Source organism: Artibeus jamaicensis, unplaced genomic scaffold, assembly GCF_021234435.1.
Source record: "Artibeus jamaicensis isolate MK-2021 breed Jamaican fruit bat unplaced genomic scaffold, CSHL_Jam_final contig_1015, whole genome shotgun sequence".
NCBI classification, from domain to species: domain Eukaryota; kingdom Metazoa; phylum Chordata; class Mammalia; order Chiroptera; family Phyllostomidae; genus Artibeus; species Artibeus jamaicensis.
The window spans coordinates 17,891,770-17,910,749 of record NW_026521194.1 but is presented as its reverse complement, the minus strand read 5'-3'; the positions used below and the strand labels follow the sequence as shown (position 1 = coordinate 17,910,749).

The window sequence follows — 18,980 nt, the reverse complement described above, 5'->3', positions numbered from 1 at the left end:
TTGACTCATCAGGCATAAGACGTGGATGAGAGAGAAGAAAATCAAAAAGGGGAAGAAAACTTTTAACCCACTTCCTAGTTCTGATCAAGGGCCTTCACTCAAACTCCACTGTAGGGCTCTCAGGGCCCCGTTTTGTCCTCTGTCTAGCAGAGCCCTTTGAGGGGACCTGGTTCATTATGGGAACGGTGTCCCCCAGAGGTTAGCATGAAGTTATGACACCATCACACCTTGAGTTTCCCCCCATGATTTTTAGTATCAGCCTTTTATTAAAACAAACAGCTATTTTACCCAAGTACACTACTGTGCCTAGTTTGTGACCCATCTCTGAACATCTGAACACTTCCTTCTATTCAGAGATTTCTTACAACTCTCCTAGCCAAGGGAACATTTTCTTGTTGGTTGTCCACTTGGTCAACCCAAAAGTTCAGATTGCATGACATAGGGCCAGGATTAGGGTGAGGGCAGTGAGGTTATATCATGCACACAGAGTTGGATCCTGACTTCATTTAAAAGTTTGATATATTGTTCAGCACGGGATTCTTTTGCATCAAGGGTGATTACTAAGGTTTTTGGTAGCCGTGAAAATTTTGCCTCAGTTGCCTCACCCTAGTTCCTGACCTGCCGGGGCACTTGACCCATTTGAGTCCGTGGGCACCAGCTTGCCCGGTAGGCTGACCGAGCACTGGAACTGAGGAGAGATGGTTCAAGTGTCACTTCTGCATGTCACTAGCTGCATGACTTTGGATGTGTACCTTCCCACCTGGGACCCCAGGGGCCTCATCTGGAAAAGGCAGGTGACACACAGTTTTAAACAGTTATGAGGAGCTGAAGGAGGGCAGGACAGTGCAATCTAACCCTTCTCCGACTCTCCATGCCTCCAAGGAGCACCGCACCCAGGGCTTTGCGGAGAGCGGGTCTTCAAAATGTGTTGTCTAGTAAATTTTTGTTGCACATTGGATCAAAAATATGAACCAAGATCCAAAACAAAAGGCCTACACAAATTAGAAACATTCTGCAAATGAAAACAAAACCTCCCCAAACAAGAGTATTGTCTCTCCCTTACTCCTCCCAGAGAAAAGAATGAAATTGGAATCATTGCACTTTCTAATTCATTTACCGGTGAGTACAGCAAAGCCTTATTGCTTTTTCTCCACCCCCCACCCCACCCCCGGAGCATATATTCAAGTATTTCAGGTTATGAGCGAACAAGACTTGTGTAATCATTCAGCCCTCTGGGATTTCTTTTATTTAAAGATACCAGTACCACCCGAATGAGTCACATTTCATAAAATGTAACATCTGTGAGAAAAGGTTCTAAACATGTGGCAGTGCCTAAAACAGCTGTAGAACTGCCGAGGAAACACACTGTCCACTTCTTAACTAGTTCTTTATAGTAAGGCCTGCATAAGTCAGGAGAGAGAACATTTGTGCCTACAGCTCAAAACTCTTTTATTTTCTCCTTTTCTTTCCTTGCCTGTCCAAGAAAGGAAGGGAGAGAGGGAAGAAGGAAGGCGAGGCAGGAGCAAAAGGTACTTGTTCAACGGTAAAACATATGACTATATTTTCTATACTTTAACAGCTCTTTTCTTTTAGTCTGAGCTCATTTTATATTATGCCATCTTTCCCATTTACTTACTCTCTGACCACGGGTAGAAATCCAGGAGCTGAACTGCTTCTGAGAGCTCTCAATGATATTATTTGGCAACCTGTTTCTGGACACAGTAAATTTGCAGTCAATAATTTTAATGAATTTCATATCTTTCTTTCCTATTTGATATTACTCAACCTTGTCTCAGAAATAGAGGTCTGTTACTTGAGGAAAATAAAAGTGACCTTCTGAAGGTCCTTAAGCATGGTGGTTCGTGAGAAAGAATGGATGTAGGCATATGTCTGCACTGTCCCAATTGTCGCAGTATTCTGGAGACCTGAAAGCCGAGTGCTTCTTCAGGCCATCATGCCCTATGAGGCAGTCAGAAAAGATCTCGGTGCCTATGCAAGTTATACAATATATCTTCAGTGAAGCACAGTGCAGTGTACTTCCTGATAGGGAACTTGAAAGGAACTCAGTTAACGAACCACTTGATATCATCATATTTCTTTTTAAAAATTCTACTTTTAGCCCTGGCTGGTGTGGTGGTGTGGATTGAGCCCTGAACTGCAAACCAAAAGGTCAGTGGTTCAACTCCCAGTCAGGGTACATGTCTGGGTTGCAGGCCAGGTCCCCAGCTGAGGACGTGGGAGAGGCAACCGATTGATGTATCCCTTGTACACTGATGTTTCTGCCCCTGTCTTTCTCCCTCCCTTCCTGTCTCTCTATAAGTAAATAAATAGAAATTCTACTTTTAGAACAGATTCCTATATCTTTTTTGTTCATCACCAATTTTTTCTAACAAGGCAAAGTCAGACAAATTATTTCGACCTAAAGTCTCATTCCCTGAAACTGTGTTTTATAATTCATGTGACTAGTTATTAAAAGCACAACAGCTTGTCAATTCTAAGCTCATCTTTAAAACCATCTAAGAAGAGTCAAATTAACAGTAACCATAGATATCTTGAATTGAAGACACTTTAGTTTATAGCTTGTATTTAAGATGTTTTGAAGGTTCTGAACAGAGAAATTCACAATGGCCATTCAATTACTTCATAAAAAATCTAATTCTACCATACTGACCTGAAAATGGGACCGAAAGGTGGTGTTCACTGTGTTCTTTAGAAATTACCTGTCTTCCGCCACCTCAGAAGTCACATGTTAAGCAACACTTGCCTTGAACTTTACGCCAGTTACAGGACAAAGCAAGTCACCTCCAACAGGTTTTCCCAGCTGGTAACAGGCTTAAGCAGCAGTTACAGGCCCTGAACTGTTTTGCTAAAATGGACTTGGTAAGCCAACATGAAAGAGATACGTAATATGGACGAACTAATGGCTCGTTTGGTGCCTTTTCACTAGTCATGAGAAGGGCGTCAGTCAACATGATGTGCCCTGGAAGCATGCTGATCGACCACTTGCACTTTCATTTCTGTGGGATGTGCGCTGTTATTCACCCAAAGTAGATATCAGTGTCCTTTGGTGACTTGTTCTGACGTTAAGACATGCTAAATTTCTGTTCAAATGCAAGCTTTCTCCTTGACCATGAGTTCAATGTGAGTCAAGAAAGAGATGAGGCAGCTTAAAACACACACACACACACACAAGGTAAAATTTTCCCTTGGACTTTTTAACAGAATTGGGGAAGTATTTGTCCAACTCTATGGGAACTGGTCAGACTGCACCTTGGGGTATTGTATTCTTTTCTGGAATTATAATGTAAGAAAAATAATAATAAACTGTCCAAAACAGAGGGAACAGGATGGAGAGAAGGCTTTAAAGTACATCATGTGAGGAGCATTGAATGAAGTGGTGGAAGCCATTCATCCTGGAAAGAAAGGGCAGGTTGACTCTTTTTAAATGACTCAAGGGCTTGCCTACAGAAGAGGGAACTGTGTTACCTTCCAGACAGTGAAACTAAGAATATGAGGGAAAGAAACACTTTAGCTCAGTGTAAGTCAAAACTTCCTAAAGATTATGGTTGTTTAAAATTGGCATTTACTCATTTACTATTTACTGAGCATCTATTATATGTTTTATGCCCTGGAGATACAGCAGTGGATACCAGTGAAAAGAACCCATGGAGCTTTTGTTTTTACATGAACCTGTGTCAGATGATGGCACATTACTCATACTGGAAGATGTTTCATGAGGCAACTGTAAATTGAGGGTTTCGTAGCAGGAAATCAGCAATTAAACATGACTGGACTTGATGATGTCTAAGTTCTGGTAACCCTGAAACCCTATGTTGTGGTTACTCAAATGTTTTAGTGATGAAGTTTGATGGCTCTCTTGGCTATCGGTCAGGATGTACAGTTCTGATTCTGTGGCTTAGCCAGTCTTTTGTCAGTCAATGCATATACACAGTGATGGCTCTGCTAAGTTTCTTAGAGGACTTGGGCGGCATGGAGGGTAAAGCGAGAGGACACTATGAAATTTCTTCCATGCATATTGTACAGAGAAGGAACACAATTTTCCTGGTGTCCCACATTATCCCCAAATTGCTGGTTGCTATTCCTGTTACTTTCATTCTTTCTCAACTTGCCATTATTTGTTCGGGAATGGGAGTTCTCCCTTTAATAATCAATTTCCATTCTTTAATCTCTTTGAAAGAGGGTGGAGTCAGGGTAGCTACAGATCACAGACTCATTGTTAAAACAGGATGAGATGTTAGAGGTAATTTAATTTAATTCCCTCATTCTATATACAAGAAAACATAAAGTTAGCAGAACACTTTACACAACCTAAACACTAAAAACAGAAGTACTGATAACTACTGGAATTTTAAGCACAATATCTAACTTTGGGACAAGAAAGTTTTATAAAAAGTGAAGTAGAACTTCTAGAAATTAAAAACTTAATATTGAAATTTAATTTAGTGAATACGTAAAATAGAAGCTTAGACCTACTTGATGAGAGAATGTAAACTAGAAGATACATCTGAAGAAGTTATCCAAAATGTAACCCAGAGAGACAATGAAATGGAAAATATGAAAAAAAAAGCTAGAAAATGAGGAGTAGAGAGTAAAAAATTCTAACATATATCAAGTCAAACCTAAGTTTCAGAAGGGGATAAAAGCAGGTATTTAAAAGTGGGTCCACAATCAGAAGCTATTTTGTACTTAGATATTTTGATCATATACCAATAGAGAATTATAAAATAATGCCCGTAATATTCCTGATTAGGACCGAGGATGACTGATTTGGGTATCATTCAATCTGATACCTAATCAGAGGTGTCAAATGTCCTCCAGAGTGCAGGACCCATTGTTCTGTCTCAATGGCATTACAACCACAGGTTTGGTCACATGTTTGGTTTGGGGAGAAGGGTCATCTTTGCAAATGTAGTGCCTCGGCTCTTCACCTAACCCTGAATAAACTAACTCCATGAGAGAAGGCAACTGGAAGATGAGAACTCATCACAGAATGAAATTTGGACCATGATTATAAGACCTTTTGTAGAATTACAAAATGCTTATAAGCCTCTTATATTGATCTTGTTTCTATTATTGACTCTTCTCCAGTGATTAATAATAAAGACCTTAAGATAAAGATAAATATTTGTGGAGCAGAGACTATGGAAGTTGGAGAGATTCGTGGCCAGAGAAATGGGTAGTAGAGTCAGCTTTTGAGGGAGAGGGGAATGTCTTGAGCTCCTGGGTCCCCTCCAGGATAAGAAGAGAAAATGGAAGCTGGTTGAAGCCTGGCTCTGAGGCTGAATAGTAGAAAAAGACAAGTGGGACTCCCCGGCAATGCAGCCACTACAGTCTACACAGCTCATGCCCCTTACTATAATCCAGTACAAGTAGATCCTTCCAAAGACAACAATAGGGAAGGAATGGCTCAAAAGCTGGATGGAGTTACACTTTTTACAATATAATTACCTCGATGTTCTTTAAAAACTCTAAAATCTGTGGAAAAGACATAAAAACCATCTTTTTAAATGTATGGCTGAGCTGGAGAGAAAGGAAGGAATATCCTTAGTGGCCTGAACTGAAATGGTAGCAAGAATCCAGAGACATCAAAGCTGTTGGCTGTCCCACGGCCCCTGTAGCCTTCCCTTTGTTGCTACCACCAGGTAGGGCACAAATTTAAAATGTTGGACCAGAAAGTTTCCTGAAATGCTTGGAACCAATCACTCTCCAAGTGTTTGAGGAGGGACTCGTGCATGTGTATATGTGGGTGTGCAAGTGGCACACTTTCAGTTTGGCCCTAACCATCACTCTCTCCTTGCACAAAGCCTCAAGTCATCCAGAGATGAAAGCTTAGGGCCTTTTTAGGTCTTGACTACATAGTTTCTGGACATGAGCACACCCTATACATGAATGTGGCCTCCCTCTTTTGTTTAATCCTCACCTGAGGCTATGTTTTATTGATTTTAGAAAGGGAGGAAGGGAGAGAGAGAGAAACATTGATGTGAGAAACACACACCGCTGGTTTGCCTCCTGTTTGTGCTCTGACCAGGGATTGAACCCACAACCTTTTGGTGTTTTGGATGATGTGCCAGCCAACTGAGTCACCCGGCCAGGGTGAGTGTGGCCATCTTGATTCCCAGGTATGTGACACAGCTTTCCAAAGCCCCTCTGAATGCCTTGTTCTCCAATTTTTCTTTTAATGCTTTTTTGTTATTTTAATGCCTTTCCCCAGTTGATATCCATCACCTTAAGCAGCTGCAAAGTTAAATAATTGCCTGTAATTATTTTTGACAAATGCTTATGGGTAAAAAACTTTTCACAATGGTTGAGCTCTGAGTTAGCTCCAATATAGACAGTCTTGTAAATGAGGATTCTCTGGGAGCCACCAAACAGGTCATATATTAATTCTCTGAGAATGAAGCTTTGATGGAGCTCCAGCTCCTTTGTGTTGTTCCAAGGGGCTGCCGGGCTGCCAGTCTTCTCCTTGAACTCAGGCTATTAGTTTTTAAGACTGTCCCAAAGCTGAAGACTCCAAGGTGGACTAGGGCAAGTTAAAAATGCCACAGAGCTCACTGAGACTGAGCTATTTCCTCCTTCCTTTGTTCCTTCCTTTAGTCCTCCCTTCCTTTCTTCCTCGCCTTCTCACTTTTTAAATAAACACTTGTTGCTGGCTTTTGAGTAATTTCCAGAGTTCTGAAAAAGCGGATTCTGGCCTCGTTGCCAGTTTTTTGTTGCTTTTGTGGAGGAAAGAATTGCTTGAGGTACTTACATTGTTACTTTCGCTAATGTCACCTCAATAGGGACTCTGAATAGGCAGGCGTACTTTGTGCATCTGAAAACCACATGGCCCAAAGAGCACGGTGTTCTAAAAAACTGGGCTTATGAAATTTAAGGAGATTATAACCCACCTAACAGTTAAACTCCTATGGAATAATATACATTGTTCTACCACCTCCTTCCTAAACTTGCTTTAGCTTTAGGGACTATACAAATGAATGAATGAGTGAATGAATGAATTGACCAATAAATCAATTAAATTTATGGCTCATCAAACAGTCCAATACAGCGACTTACATAGAAAGGGCACTCAAAGCATGGTGCTGAATCTAACTAGATTGGCTCAAACAGGCAAAATCTTTCTGTTCTCTATTATGTCTTATCCTACTCATAGCATTAAATCTTTAGTCTTACATTTCTCCCATATAAAATTGTATAGTCTTTTTAAATTAAAAAAAAATTATTTATTTCTTTTTAGACAGAGGGGAAGGGAGGGAGAAAGTGAGGGAGAAAAACATCAATGTGTGGTTGCCTCTCATGTGTCCCTTACTGGGGACCTGGCCTGTAACCCAGGAATGTGCACAACTGGGAATCAAACTGGTGACCCTTTGTTTCTCAGGACAGTGCTCAATCCACTGAGCCACACCAGCCAGGGCTGTATGCTCTTTTATAAAGAAAATTTTCAAACTGTACTTGAACAATAATTAAATTTTTAAAAAAAGTAAATTTCCCACTTAATTTTTAGCATCACGCACTAACCAACTGAGGTAACCAGCTGACTTTTTTCCCATTCAATTTTTATAGATTACATCTGAGCATGAATAGAAAATGAGTCCTATAATATTGTTTTAACAGTAAATTCTCTCCATACAAAAAGGGACAAGAAGGGACAAAAGAAAGGAGGAAGGAAGAAAGACACTCTTGCTGGTTGACAAGGTGGTGAGCACTGACAAGTTATAAAAAAGTATTTTTACTAAATATACAGCAGAGATATAATCATTTCTGATCAGAAAACTCTTAACTAGCTCAATGGAAGGATAGTAATTAAAGAAGCCTATTTGAAAATAATCCAAAAGATGGTTGTGTCTCATATATTTCTTAATTTGTTATAATGAATGAGTCATATTTTAAGAGGATTAAAGCTGTTTATAATGATAGAGCAACATTTAAAGACTAAAAAAGCTTTACTAACAATATAATATGATTGCAGTACAATGTAATATGATTGGATAAGATTACATGATTCTTTCATTTACTGTTCTTACTAGCAAATTGCAAATTAAAAAAAAAAACAAACTAAGCAGCTTTTAATTTTGTTTCATTCTTTGTCCAAGATGTGACGATTAAGTGGAACCTGGACACACACGCACACATATTGAGTTAATTCAATTTTATAAATGTATAATAAATTGCTATAATAAATCATTTTCTGTCCTTACTTCTGCAGTGACTCTATTTAATTAATAATGAATACAAAAGCAGGACTTCCATTTCTACTCTAGCAAACATAGCCTACCTACATCCTTCAAAATTGTTTTATCTTCACTAAGTACTTAAAGTCATATAAAAAAAGCAAAGGGGATTTTTCTCAGTTCTTATGACATTGCCTTATTACTTTCAAATTTGAAAAACACTCTGAAAAGTAAGGAAGTTCCTCAAGATACCAGGCCTGGTCTCTTTATGAAATGTTTGTCATAGAAAAATAAACATGGGGATTATTCCAGATTTAAGAAAACAGATACAAAAACTGAGTAATATGTGACCACTGATTAGATACTGATTTTCAAAAGCTATGAAAGAAAAAAAAAGCTCTGAAAGGTATTCTGAGAATAATTGTAGAAATTTGATATGGATTGGATGTTATTAAGATAGTGTTTTTCATTTTCTTAGGTGTGTTAATAATAGTGTTTTGTAGAAGAATGTTCTTTTTTCAGGGATTGAGTGCTGAAGTTTTTAGGGCGGAAGTTTACAAATTTTTCAAATGATTCAGAAAAGCTACATACACATTGCAGTTGTCAAGCTGGGAATGTATACCCTGATTCTTATCACGAAACATGATGAACAGAAATACACTTCCTCCTTCAAGAAAAAACTTGTTGCCCTAGCTCGTGGGAAAGCAGGCAAGACAGAGCCTCCAGCTAGCAGTGCTAAAGGGACTGCTGCTACTACATGAAGCCCCCCTACCCCTGCCCTTGCCCAAGGTCATGTCCCTCAATGAACACTGGAATGGAAGTACAAGGCCTGACAAGTTCTGGTCCAACGGGAGACAATTCTGCTGGGCCCACTTTAGCTTTCAAGTCTGCTATGGTCAGTCCCACCTTGCAGCTCAATTTCTCCCCCCCCCACCCCGCCCAGTTGCTCCCCACCCACCCACCTTCCACACACAGACAGGGCACAACCTAATAAATGTCTGATTATTAAACTCTGTCTCAGAGTCTTCCAGGATAACTCCACCTGGGATGTGAATGGACATCAAATAATTTCTAAATGAGGAACACATTTTTTCAAAGTTTTGTTTCCTTCCTGGGGTGGGAGTGGGTTGGAAGGAGAAAGGCAAAGGGGGAAAATTGGGAAAACTGTAAGAGAATAACAATAAATATATATTATAAAAAATTTTAAAAATAAAATTAGCAAAAAAAAAAAAAGAAAGCCAGTGTGATCAAAGACAGAGACAGACTATGGGAATGTTCTAAATTAAAATAAACTGAAGAGACCTGACAAGTAAATGTAACATATGATTCTGGACTACACTCTGTGCAGGAGACAAATTAAATGCCCAAGGGAGCATTATTGGACCGGTTGACAACACTGGAATACGGATTGTAGATTAGATAAAAATATTAAATCCATTTTAAATTTCCTGTAATTGATAAGTATACAGTGGTTATATAAAAGAATGTCCTTGTTTTTAAAAAACAGACACTGAAATACATAGGGGAAAAGATTCTGAAAAACTACATACAAACATGCATAGAAAGAACATAAAAGCAAATGGAGCAAAACTATTACAGGCTAGGGAAACGGGACATAGGAGGGGTCTTTGTATTTTCTTGCAACTTTTCTGTAATCTTAAAATTATTTTCAAATAAGAATTTTAAATATATATTATGTGTGTGTGTATCACATATAAAGAATTACAGATCAGCCAGAAATAGCAAAATGTTAATAATTGATCTAGGTAATAGGTATAAGGCCATTCTCTGCATTATTTTCTCAATTTCTCTGAATGCTTGAGTATTTTCATAATAAAATTTGGAGGGGGAATATGGGGGCCCGGATGTTCCTTATTGCTTAAGTATGAGATTTGCAAGACTATACCTTCTGGAGCACTTTGCCTTTATTTCAAGTTGCTGCTCCGAGTTTAATGGTCACTCTATCTGTGATTAACTGAGAGAACATACATTAGCATACCAATTAGATTCTTAAAGTTTTCCCCTCCATAAAACTGAACTCTTAAATCATTAATTATTTACCTCCTTTTAGAAACCTCATTAGATGTACAGTGTCAACTCTGAAGTACCAAAACTTTCTCTCTTTTTATGCTCTGCTATATCCTTAGTTGCTAGAACAATTTCTTTTTTTTTTGCTAGAACAATTTCTAGAACATGAAATATGGTCAAGAAATACCTATAAAGGAACAAGTGAGAAAGACCTAGAATAAATATGGTTTTCCTGTAGGTTAACAATTTGATTTACTACACTCCAGCCCCTACCATTTTAGCCAGCATTAAACTTGATTTGACTTTTTGCTTGCTTTCTCTTTCTTACAGCAAGTCAGGAGAATCTGAATCCTGAATTATTTTAGCAATAAAGTCATTAACTGACGAACCCGAGCCAGGACATGTTCGAGTTAGCGCTGCTAGATTCCTGGAGGGAGCGGCAGAGAGCTTTTTGAATGCAAGCCCTGCAGGGCACTTAGGTATAAAGTGAGCTGGAGGCGAGGGGTGCAGCTGCAGCTGAGGGCCTGGGCGGGAAGGACTCACCACATAGGATCGGGCTGACTTGGAACCAGGATAACGATGTTCTACCACACTCGAAGAGGTCCACAGGCTATATGAAGCCACACGTCAGAAAATATAGCTTATTTACTACCCAAGTGTCAATACTCACTCAATGAAACCAGAAATAAGTGAAGCTGCAGGAAACGATGAGTCAGGAGTCAGAATGCAGAAATCAGGATCGGAACAACAGAGAGGAACCTAAATAGATGCGGAAATAATACATTGCATCAGTTTTGTCCTAATGGACGCGGGTGTGTTAACTGCAAAACTGCCTTGCTGTGACTGTGAGCTCCAGGCAGACACCGGAGGCTTGCTGGCAGTACTGGTGGCTAACGGGACTTAGTCCTAAGGACAAGTGTCATCCTCAGACACACGCTCCTGTCATCTCAGGGGACTCTTAATATTCTCCTTCACTACACTCTGAATTTCCACTCGCAGCTCAGACACAGAGAAAGATGAACAAAGATAACCCAGAGCCCTCAGTTTTTCATTTTCATTCTCTTGTCTGGCCCTTGCCTTGTCATTTTCAAATGAAAAGAGCTGCTGGCTCCCTAGGCAACTTTTCTTTGAAATAATTTGTTTAGATTTATAATTAGTCATTTTGCACTGAATAATAAAAATTATCCTTTTAACTAAAACAGCCAGCAAATACCTGAAGTGGTTTCAAGGAGGCAACTCACACTGTGTTTCAAGGGCCACACTGCTCAACCTCTCGGCACACTGCAGCAGGACATCAGGACTGAAATCAGTGCTGTGGCCTCGACACAGAGGTGCACCGGGAGACGGGATTTACGGCATGTCGCAGGTGCTCTGAGAAATGACTAACGGTTGGGCTTTAGCTCAGATACTTTCCCCATTTACAGTGAGAGTGCTATATGTTTCTCCATTTTCTTTATTTTATTTTTTAAAAGATTTTACATATCTCTTTAAAGATTTATTTATTTTTAGAGAAAGGAAGGGAGGGAGAAAAAGAGGGAGAGAAACATCAGTGTGTGGTTGCCTCTTGTGCAGACCCTACTGGGGGCCTAGCCCGCAACCCAGGTATGTGCCCTAGACTAGGAATCAAACCAGCAACCCTTTGGTTCACAGGCCTGCGCTCAATCTACTGAACCACACCAGTCAGGGCTCATTTTCTTTTTAGAATTATTTTATTAACACTTAGCTGTTGGCCTCTCCTGAGGTTGGGTATATAACAGGACTTTACTACAGAGGTCACCAATGTGACTGAGAGCTAAGCTAACAGGAGGAGAGGACTATTCCAAAAGCAGACTAAGTTAAAACAGCAACGCAGAAGCAGTAAAACAATAGCTTTGCAATTCAAAATTCTGGAAAAGAGATATCTTACTTTTTTAATGAAATTTACGGGTTTTTGTTTAGTATTTTTTGTATTGTGTTACATGTGAAGAGGAATAACACGATTTTTTCCAGTATATGTAGGGTCTCTCTGTCAGGAAAAATTGTAAAGGACTTCAAAATGGGCAAAAAGATTCCTGGGCATTCTACCTGGTGTATCTTTCCAGGTTCTGTCTGCCGTTGCCTGTGAGGTGTTTTATTTTACAGTTGTGTAAGTTGTACACAACTTACATTCCTGCAAATGATCCTTGTCCATAGAAATCCAAATAAACTGTGTCCTGTGGAATGCAACTGATTATTGCCCTGTGAGTACCGGCCTGTTTTGCAACTGTTTATAAATTCCTTTCAGCATTCCTGATGGTGTGTATATACATGCGATACTTTGAATTCTCCTTTTAAATATAGTATTTTATGTATTCTCTCATAATTAATAAAGTAAAAACCTTTGAAACATGTTCATTTTATATTTATACATGATTTATAATGTACCTGTATAAAATTATTTTATTTTTCATTTTCTTTCTTTTATTGAGATATAATTGACACATAACATTATACTACTTTCAGATATACCACAAAATAATATGCCACTTGTATATATTGTGGAATGATCACTGCAGCAAGGCTACTAACATCCATCACCATACATGGTTACCACATTTTTTTCTTGTGATAAGAACTTTTAAGATCTACTCTCTCAGCAATTTTCGAGTGTACAATTCAGTGTTACTGACTATAGTCGCCATGCTGTACATGACATCCCCAGGACTTATTGATTTTATAAGTTTGTACCTTTTGACCCCCTTCACCCACTTCCTCCATTCCCCACACCACCAATCTGTTCCTTGTATGTATGAGCTTGGTGTTTTTAAAAAAATTCTTTTTAATAAGTCTTTAGTCCAAAAGCTTTGGACTGACTTTTGGAGGAGAACTGAGAGTAGAGAGAGAAGGGTGGGCATGTGGTAAGGTTTCTTTAAAAACTGTGCATGAAGTTTCTTTCTGGCCTATTCAATTTCCAAAACCTCAATTTACCTTCCACTCCTAGGATAATGATGGAACTGAACATCAGGGTGGGGAAGCGCTCACTTAGGGGAACAGGGGAGGGAGGGGGATCCGGAGAGCGTGTGTTCAAGTGCAATAGGAGGCAAGCAGGGAAGGGCTTCCGGGGAAGGAATTCTGATGCCACTTCAAGTTTGATACTGCCCAGAGGAATTCTTTCTTTAGGGACCCTGGACTCCCTTCCCTTCATCCCTATCTGTTCTCTCTAAAGATGGGGCATCAGAACCCAGATCCTTAATATGGTTAAGGATCATTTCCTTATTGGAAATGAGGACCAATAAGCAAGTTTACTGTAATCATTTTGCACAACTAGAACATTAACACAGTAATCAAATACGTTCAGCTTTCCCTTCCCCACCTCTCACTTTTTTTTCTTTTGCAATTCGACGGAGGCCACTTGAATCCCTGCTGCAGCTTACTCAGACAACAAGGGAGCTAACCAATGTTCTAGCCATCCACAAACAACAAAACAATTGGTTAGATGTGGTGCTTTGCCTGAGTGCAATTTGAGAACCCAGAATGTCTTCCTTGGCCTGAGGATACCATCTGCCCGAGCAAAGCAGGATAAAGAGAAGTTACAGCAGCCCCAAAGAAGTTGCCGTTATATCTAATCTGTGACGCTCCTGCCTCCACTTGCCCTCAAGATATCTAAATGCTTCTAGGGTGTTTACACAGTCTTGCGTTTTATTTCTGCACACCCGTCCGTGTTCTTTCTCTTCTGTCGCCTTGCCCTCTGCCTTTGTTAAACCTCCCTCTTTCCCACCAGTCCCTTCTCAGCGAGCGCTTCCATGTAAACAATCACGGGCATTTCTTCGCAGTAATTTATAGCAGTTAAAAATGAGAAAGCCCTGGAGTCAGACAGACCTTGGTTTCTAATTGCAGGGCCATTTTTCACCTACCTGTGTGGCCTTAGGAAATTAGCTAAAAGCTCTAAGCTTCAATTTCTCCACCTGTAAAATAAGGATAATACTATTTACTTTATTGGGCAGCTGTGAGGATGAAATGAGGCAATTAAGTGAAGCTCAGGGCCTGATACAGGCATCTATTACTGCTGCAATTTCCTTTCCTGTCTCCTCTTTCCTGTTTTACCTCGTTTTTAAGTGTTTTTCTATTTCCTATTTTCTTATTTGCAGGTACTACTTCACCGCCTTCCCCTCAATCCAACAGCAGATTCCAACGGGCTGCAGGACATGCCACCCCCCAAATATGGCACTTTGGCCAGTTATCTATTTTATGCTGAAAAAATTTGAGAAGCTGTGGGTATAGGAAGGCCTTTTCTTAAAAAAAAGATTTTATTTATTTATTTTTAGAGTGAGGGGAAGGGAGGGAGAAAGAGAGGGAGAGAACCATCGACAGGCTGCCTCTCGGGTGCACACAGACCTGACCGAAGCTGCAGCGCAGGCATGTGCCCCGACTGGGAATCAGTGGACGGCCTTTCGCTTTGCAGGACCCACTGAGCACAGGTCAGGGCTAAAAAGGCCTTTTTGACTTTTTCCTGAAGCAGGTCGTAAAGCCCACATTCAAGAGGTGCCTCTCCTGCACCCAGGGCAACGGAACATCCTTATCTCTGAAGCTAGAGGGAGCAGAGAGGAATATTTTTTTAAAAAAAGGACTTGCTACATTACCGATTTACTACCCTTCCCTCGGGACCCTTCTGGGCCAACGCACTTTTGCAGGGCTCTCCACATTCTACCTGACCTTGTGTGAGAACCCTCACCTTTAACTGCTTCTTCAGGTTTTCACTGTGAAGCCTTCTTTATGAAGGGTCCTGTGTCATTTAACACTTGTATCAAATAAGTGTGTATGCTTTTCTGTCCTTTAAATAAAAATTAGTACAAAATTTAAATATATCTATAATACAAAATTTATATTTATTTGGTTACAGTTGAATAAACAAAAAGTAAAATAAAGGCGTTCATCTGCCTTTTGCTGCAGGAACTCTAGCTAAGAATTTAGAAGGGGAAGAGGAAAAGACATTTATTTTTTTTCCTCCCCTCTAATACTGATATTTAAAAGAGTGGTCATATGTATTGTATCATTTAAAAAAAATCCTCATCTGAGGATATTTTTTTTCATTGCTTTTTAGAGGAAGGGGAAAGGAGAAAGAGAAACAGCCGTGTGAGAGAGAAGCACCGACCGATTTCCTGTCCTACAAGCCGGGACTCCGGGGATCTGCACGCGGGCCAGGGACCGAGTGCGTCCCTTGGAGGGGTGGAGGGGTGGCGGCACGCACCCGTGCGGGGCCAGCCCGCAGCCTAGGTGTGTGCCCTGGCTGGGAAGGAGCCTGCAACATTTTCGTTATCGGGCATTGCTCCAACCAACTGAGCCACACCAACCAGGGCTGTATGACTTTTTAATTACAATTCATCCCAGTTATTTCATCTATGATCTAGGGGGAAAAGCCTATCAGTAAACCACTGACAGTGCCTGCTTCATACTAACACCCAAAGAAGTGTGAGATGTTGTTATTGTTTTATTTTACTGGTCCTTTCACAAGGGTGTATTATGACATAATTCACATAACTAACACATGACTTTGCTGAAAGGTAGCAAATTCTTGGGTTTCTAGTTCATCTAATGACCGATGATTCTAATCAGAGAGGTTCGTTTGATGATATTACTTGTGCTTGGTTTAGATAACATTTTGGATGTGTTTCATCCTAAGACAAAACACTGGCCGAAAGATGCCACTGTGAGCAGCACAACAGGGGGTTCCTGCTGCTACGGTAAAGCTGCGTTATGCTCATTCCTCGCTTTCCAAAAGCAGAACATTCTGATCCTGTGACAATGTTCTACTAAAGGAGTTTATTTATTTTGCATCAAATGATTTGTGTCGATGAGTTCATTTCTTGTGAGGAAGATTAGTACAACATAGCTGGGCTTCTTGCTATAATCTCACCGACTGCTGTAATACAGCGAGCCAGAGAACACATCCATTGTCGGCCTCAGTGAGAAAATGCCATCTCTCCCCCAAAAATTTCTGTTGGGGTATTCCCTTAAATTTGATGAATAAATTATTTACTGATCATTTACTGAAAAACATAAAAAGGAAAAAAAATAGTCATTCTCTAGGAAATTACTAAAGAGCAGCCAGAGGATTCAAGCAGGTTCCATTTGCCATGGCTAGAAAAGAGATCCGACTTTTTTTTTACACCAAGGTTTTATTTATGTAAGATTGAAATAAATGAGTGAATGTTTTTGTAAATATTCTAATATAAAGTAAAAATGGAAAAACACCCTGTACAATCTTTCTTTTTGTATTCAAGAGAGGAAGGGAGATTGAGAGAGAAACATTAATTTGTTGTTGCACTTATTCATGCGTTCATTGGTTGATTTTTGTATATGCTCTGCCTCGGGATTGAACCTGCAACCATGACATATGGAGATAATACTCTAACTAACTGAGCTACCCATCCGGGGCCTGAAAATATCACTTCTATAGAGTAGTATAATATCATGCCTCGTACCAAACAAGTAGCTTCACCTGTGTGCTATAATCCCCCTTTCCCATTCAATCTCTCAAAAAACAAAAGGCAAACAATGGAGAAGTGCCATGTCTATGAGTAAGATATCATTCCAGAGCCAGGCATCCCTTGCCGACCAGATAGGAAGCTTAGCATTTTGCCATCTTCTACATTTTCCCCATCTTCTTGGCCAGTGCATGTAAGGAATTGTAATTAACTATATATTTTGTATGTATGTTGATTAGGATAAATTCGTTCCAGAGGTGACTGGTTGTGTTTTGAATAGAGTTAATGAAATGAAAGCCCATGTGAGGCAGAATGACAATCAAACAGAAAAGTCATGTTTGATATTATCGTCGCACTTGGGCAATATAATACATAATTTATATCGGCTTAGTATTTTCCATGAAGTAACCAAACAATTGATTTGACTAAGCTTTTATTCCCTGAATTTGTTAGTGGTTTTGGCATTAAGGAGAAAATCACCAACGATTCTGAAGAGTGAGCTGTATTTTCAGATGTTATGTTCCTAACAAACTCATCCCTGACTTCCACAAGCCTATCCTACATTTGAACTCTGGATCCCTGCTCTACACGCTTCACTCACAACTTTCCATGATTTATTTGAACGTGCATTAGGTGAAATGTCCCTCTCCCACCAGGCTGCAGTTCAGTGTACCTCTCCATTGCAGGGCCTATCACAGTGTCTGGCAAAGAGCAGATCTCAATAATCTTCATTGCCTGGTGGAAAGACTGCCGTATTTTGCTGTATATGATGCACTCCCGTGTATAATGAGAGACCCCAATGTCACTTATAATCATTTCTTACAGAAAATTACATAAAACCTTATTATTTCCTTTCCTATTGTTTAAAGTTAGTTTTTAGAAGGTTTTGGAAGTAATATACAATGTAGTTTTTGAAGTCAAATAATAACTACAAAGCCTATTTTTTAAATATAGCAGGTTCCTTTCTCCCTCTCTTCCCACCTTCACAGCAATCATTTCTACTTCTTTTAGCTACTTCTTCTGTTGTTTACCGATGGACGGTATTTAGTGGGTTTTGATCAAAGGCATTCACACACATGGGCATATCCCAACAATAACGAATATTTCATTTTTGTCTGAGAAGGCAAAGGTGAGTTTGAGAAGGGAATTTAAGTTCTTAATTATCATCAGCTCCATTCACTCTGTGTTCAGAACCTCTTTTTATTAAAGGTGTTAAAAGAATGTTGATTACCTAGGAAAGCTAGCTTCCTGAGAGGTGTGAAATTTGTTCTGGCACTTCATCAGACCAGGACTTTTGATTGACAACAGGTTCCACTTCCATGGAAAGATGATGGAAAATTTTCTCCGTATTATTATTAAGAGCACCTAGTTCCCTGAAAACCATATGACTGTCTAATCATGTATTGCTTATAATTAAAACCAGTTCACCTAACTACATTCAAAAGAAAGCAAATATTAAGCACATCTAATTCCATAATATTATTTAACACAGTATGGTAATACCTGACAATTTCTAAGGACTTGTTAAATGGCTAAGCAACTGTGTGTGCTTTCCCACATTTAATTGCACAACAATCCTGTGAGATACTATTATTATTATATTTCCATGTGGCTAAGAGCAGTTGGGCAATTAAGCAAAAGCAGTGAAGCCCTCCCAGGATTTCTGGGATTGTCTGACTTCAGGTATTTCTTTCTTAACTCTGGTCAGAACCTCTCTGTTAGGGTATATAAAGTTAGATCATTGGACCTAGAAGAAAGTCCTTATAGATATGACATTTTGAATTGTTCAAAAAACGTTCTCTTTGGTGGTTTATAATGACAGACCTCTATTTGAGTAAGAAAAATCTAGTAGTGGAGCATTCTGCTTAATTATATAACTAAGAATTGACATAAAATTTTTATCTCCCTTACTAAACTGTGAGAGCCTCAAGGGCGGGTACTATGTTTTGCTCATCCTCACATCTCAAGTACAGAACAGTGTGCAGAAAATACAGGTGCTCAATAAAATTGTAAGAAGGAAGTGCTTTCTCAATATCTCAATATCAAAACTATAGTAACCTTAGTATGTTTTTATTTTTAATGCTCACCCAAGGACATTATTTCATTGCTTTTAGAAAGAGAAGAGGGAGGGAGAGAGAGAGATACATCAGTGCAAGAGAGAAGTATCTATAGGTTGACTCCTGTATGCTCCTGGACCAGGGACAGAACCCACAACCTAAGTATGTGCCCTGAATGGGAATCAAACCTTCAACCTTTCAGTTACCGGATGATGCTCCAACTAAATGAGCTACACCAGGGTAGTATGCTTAATATAGTTTTA

General features: G+C 39.6%; 1 protein-coding gene across 8 annotated transcripts in view; it reads right to left on the bottom strand.

The window, feature by feature from the left end:
• Positions 1-18,980, bottom strand: part of CMKLR2 (chemerin chemokine-like receptor 2) — a 36,302-nt gene that overhangs the window by 10,501 nt on the left and 6,821 nt on the right. For 2 of the 8 annotated variants that reach the window (XM_053661729.1, XM_053661670.1), the window contains exon 1: positions 10,761-10,873. Coding sequence is in view for 1 of the 8 variants with exons in the window: in XM_053661616.1 (XP_053517591.1) it covers positions 1,637-1,706; positions 10,761-10,765 (75 nt within the window). In the remaining 7 variants the exon portion in view is untranslated. The other 6 variants (XM_053661709.1, XM_053661779.1, XM_053661758.1 and 3 more) reach the window with 6 other exon arrangements.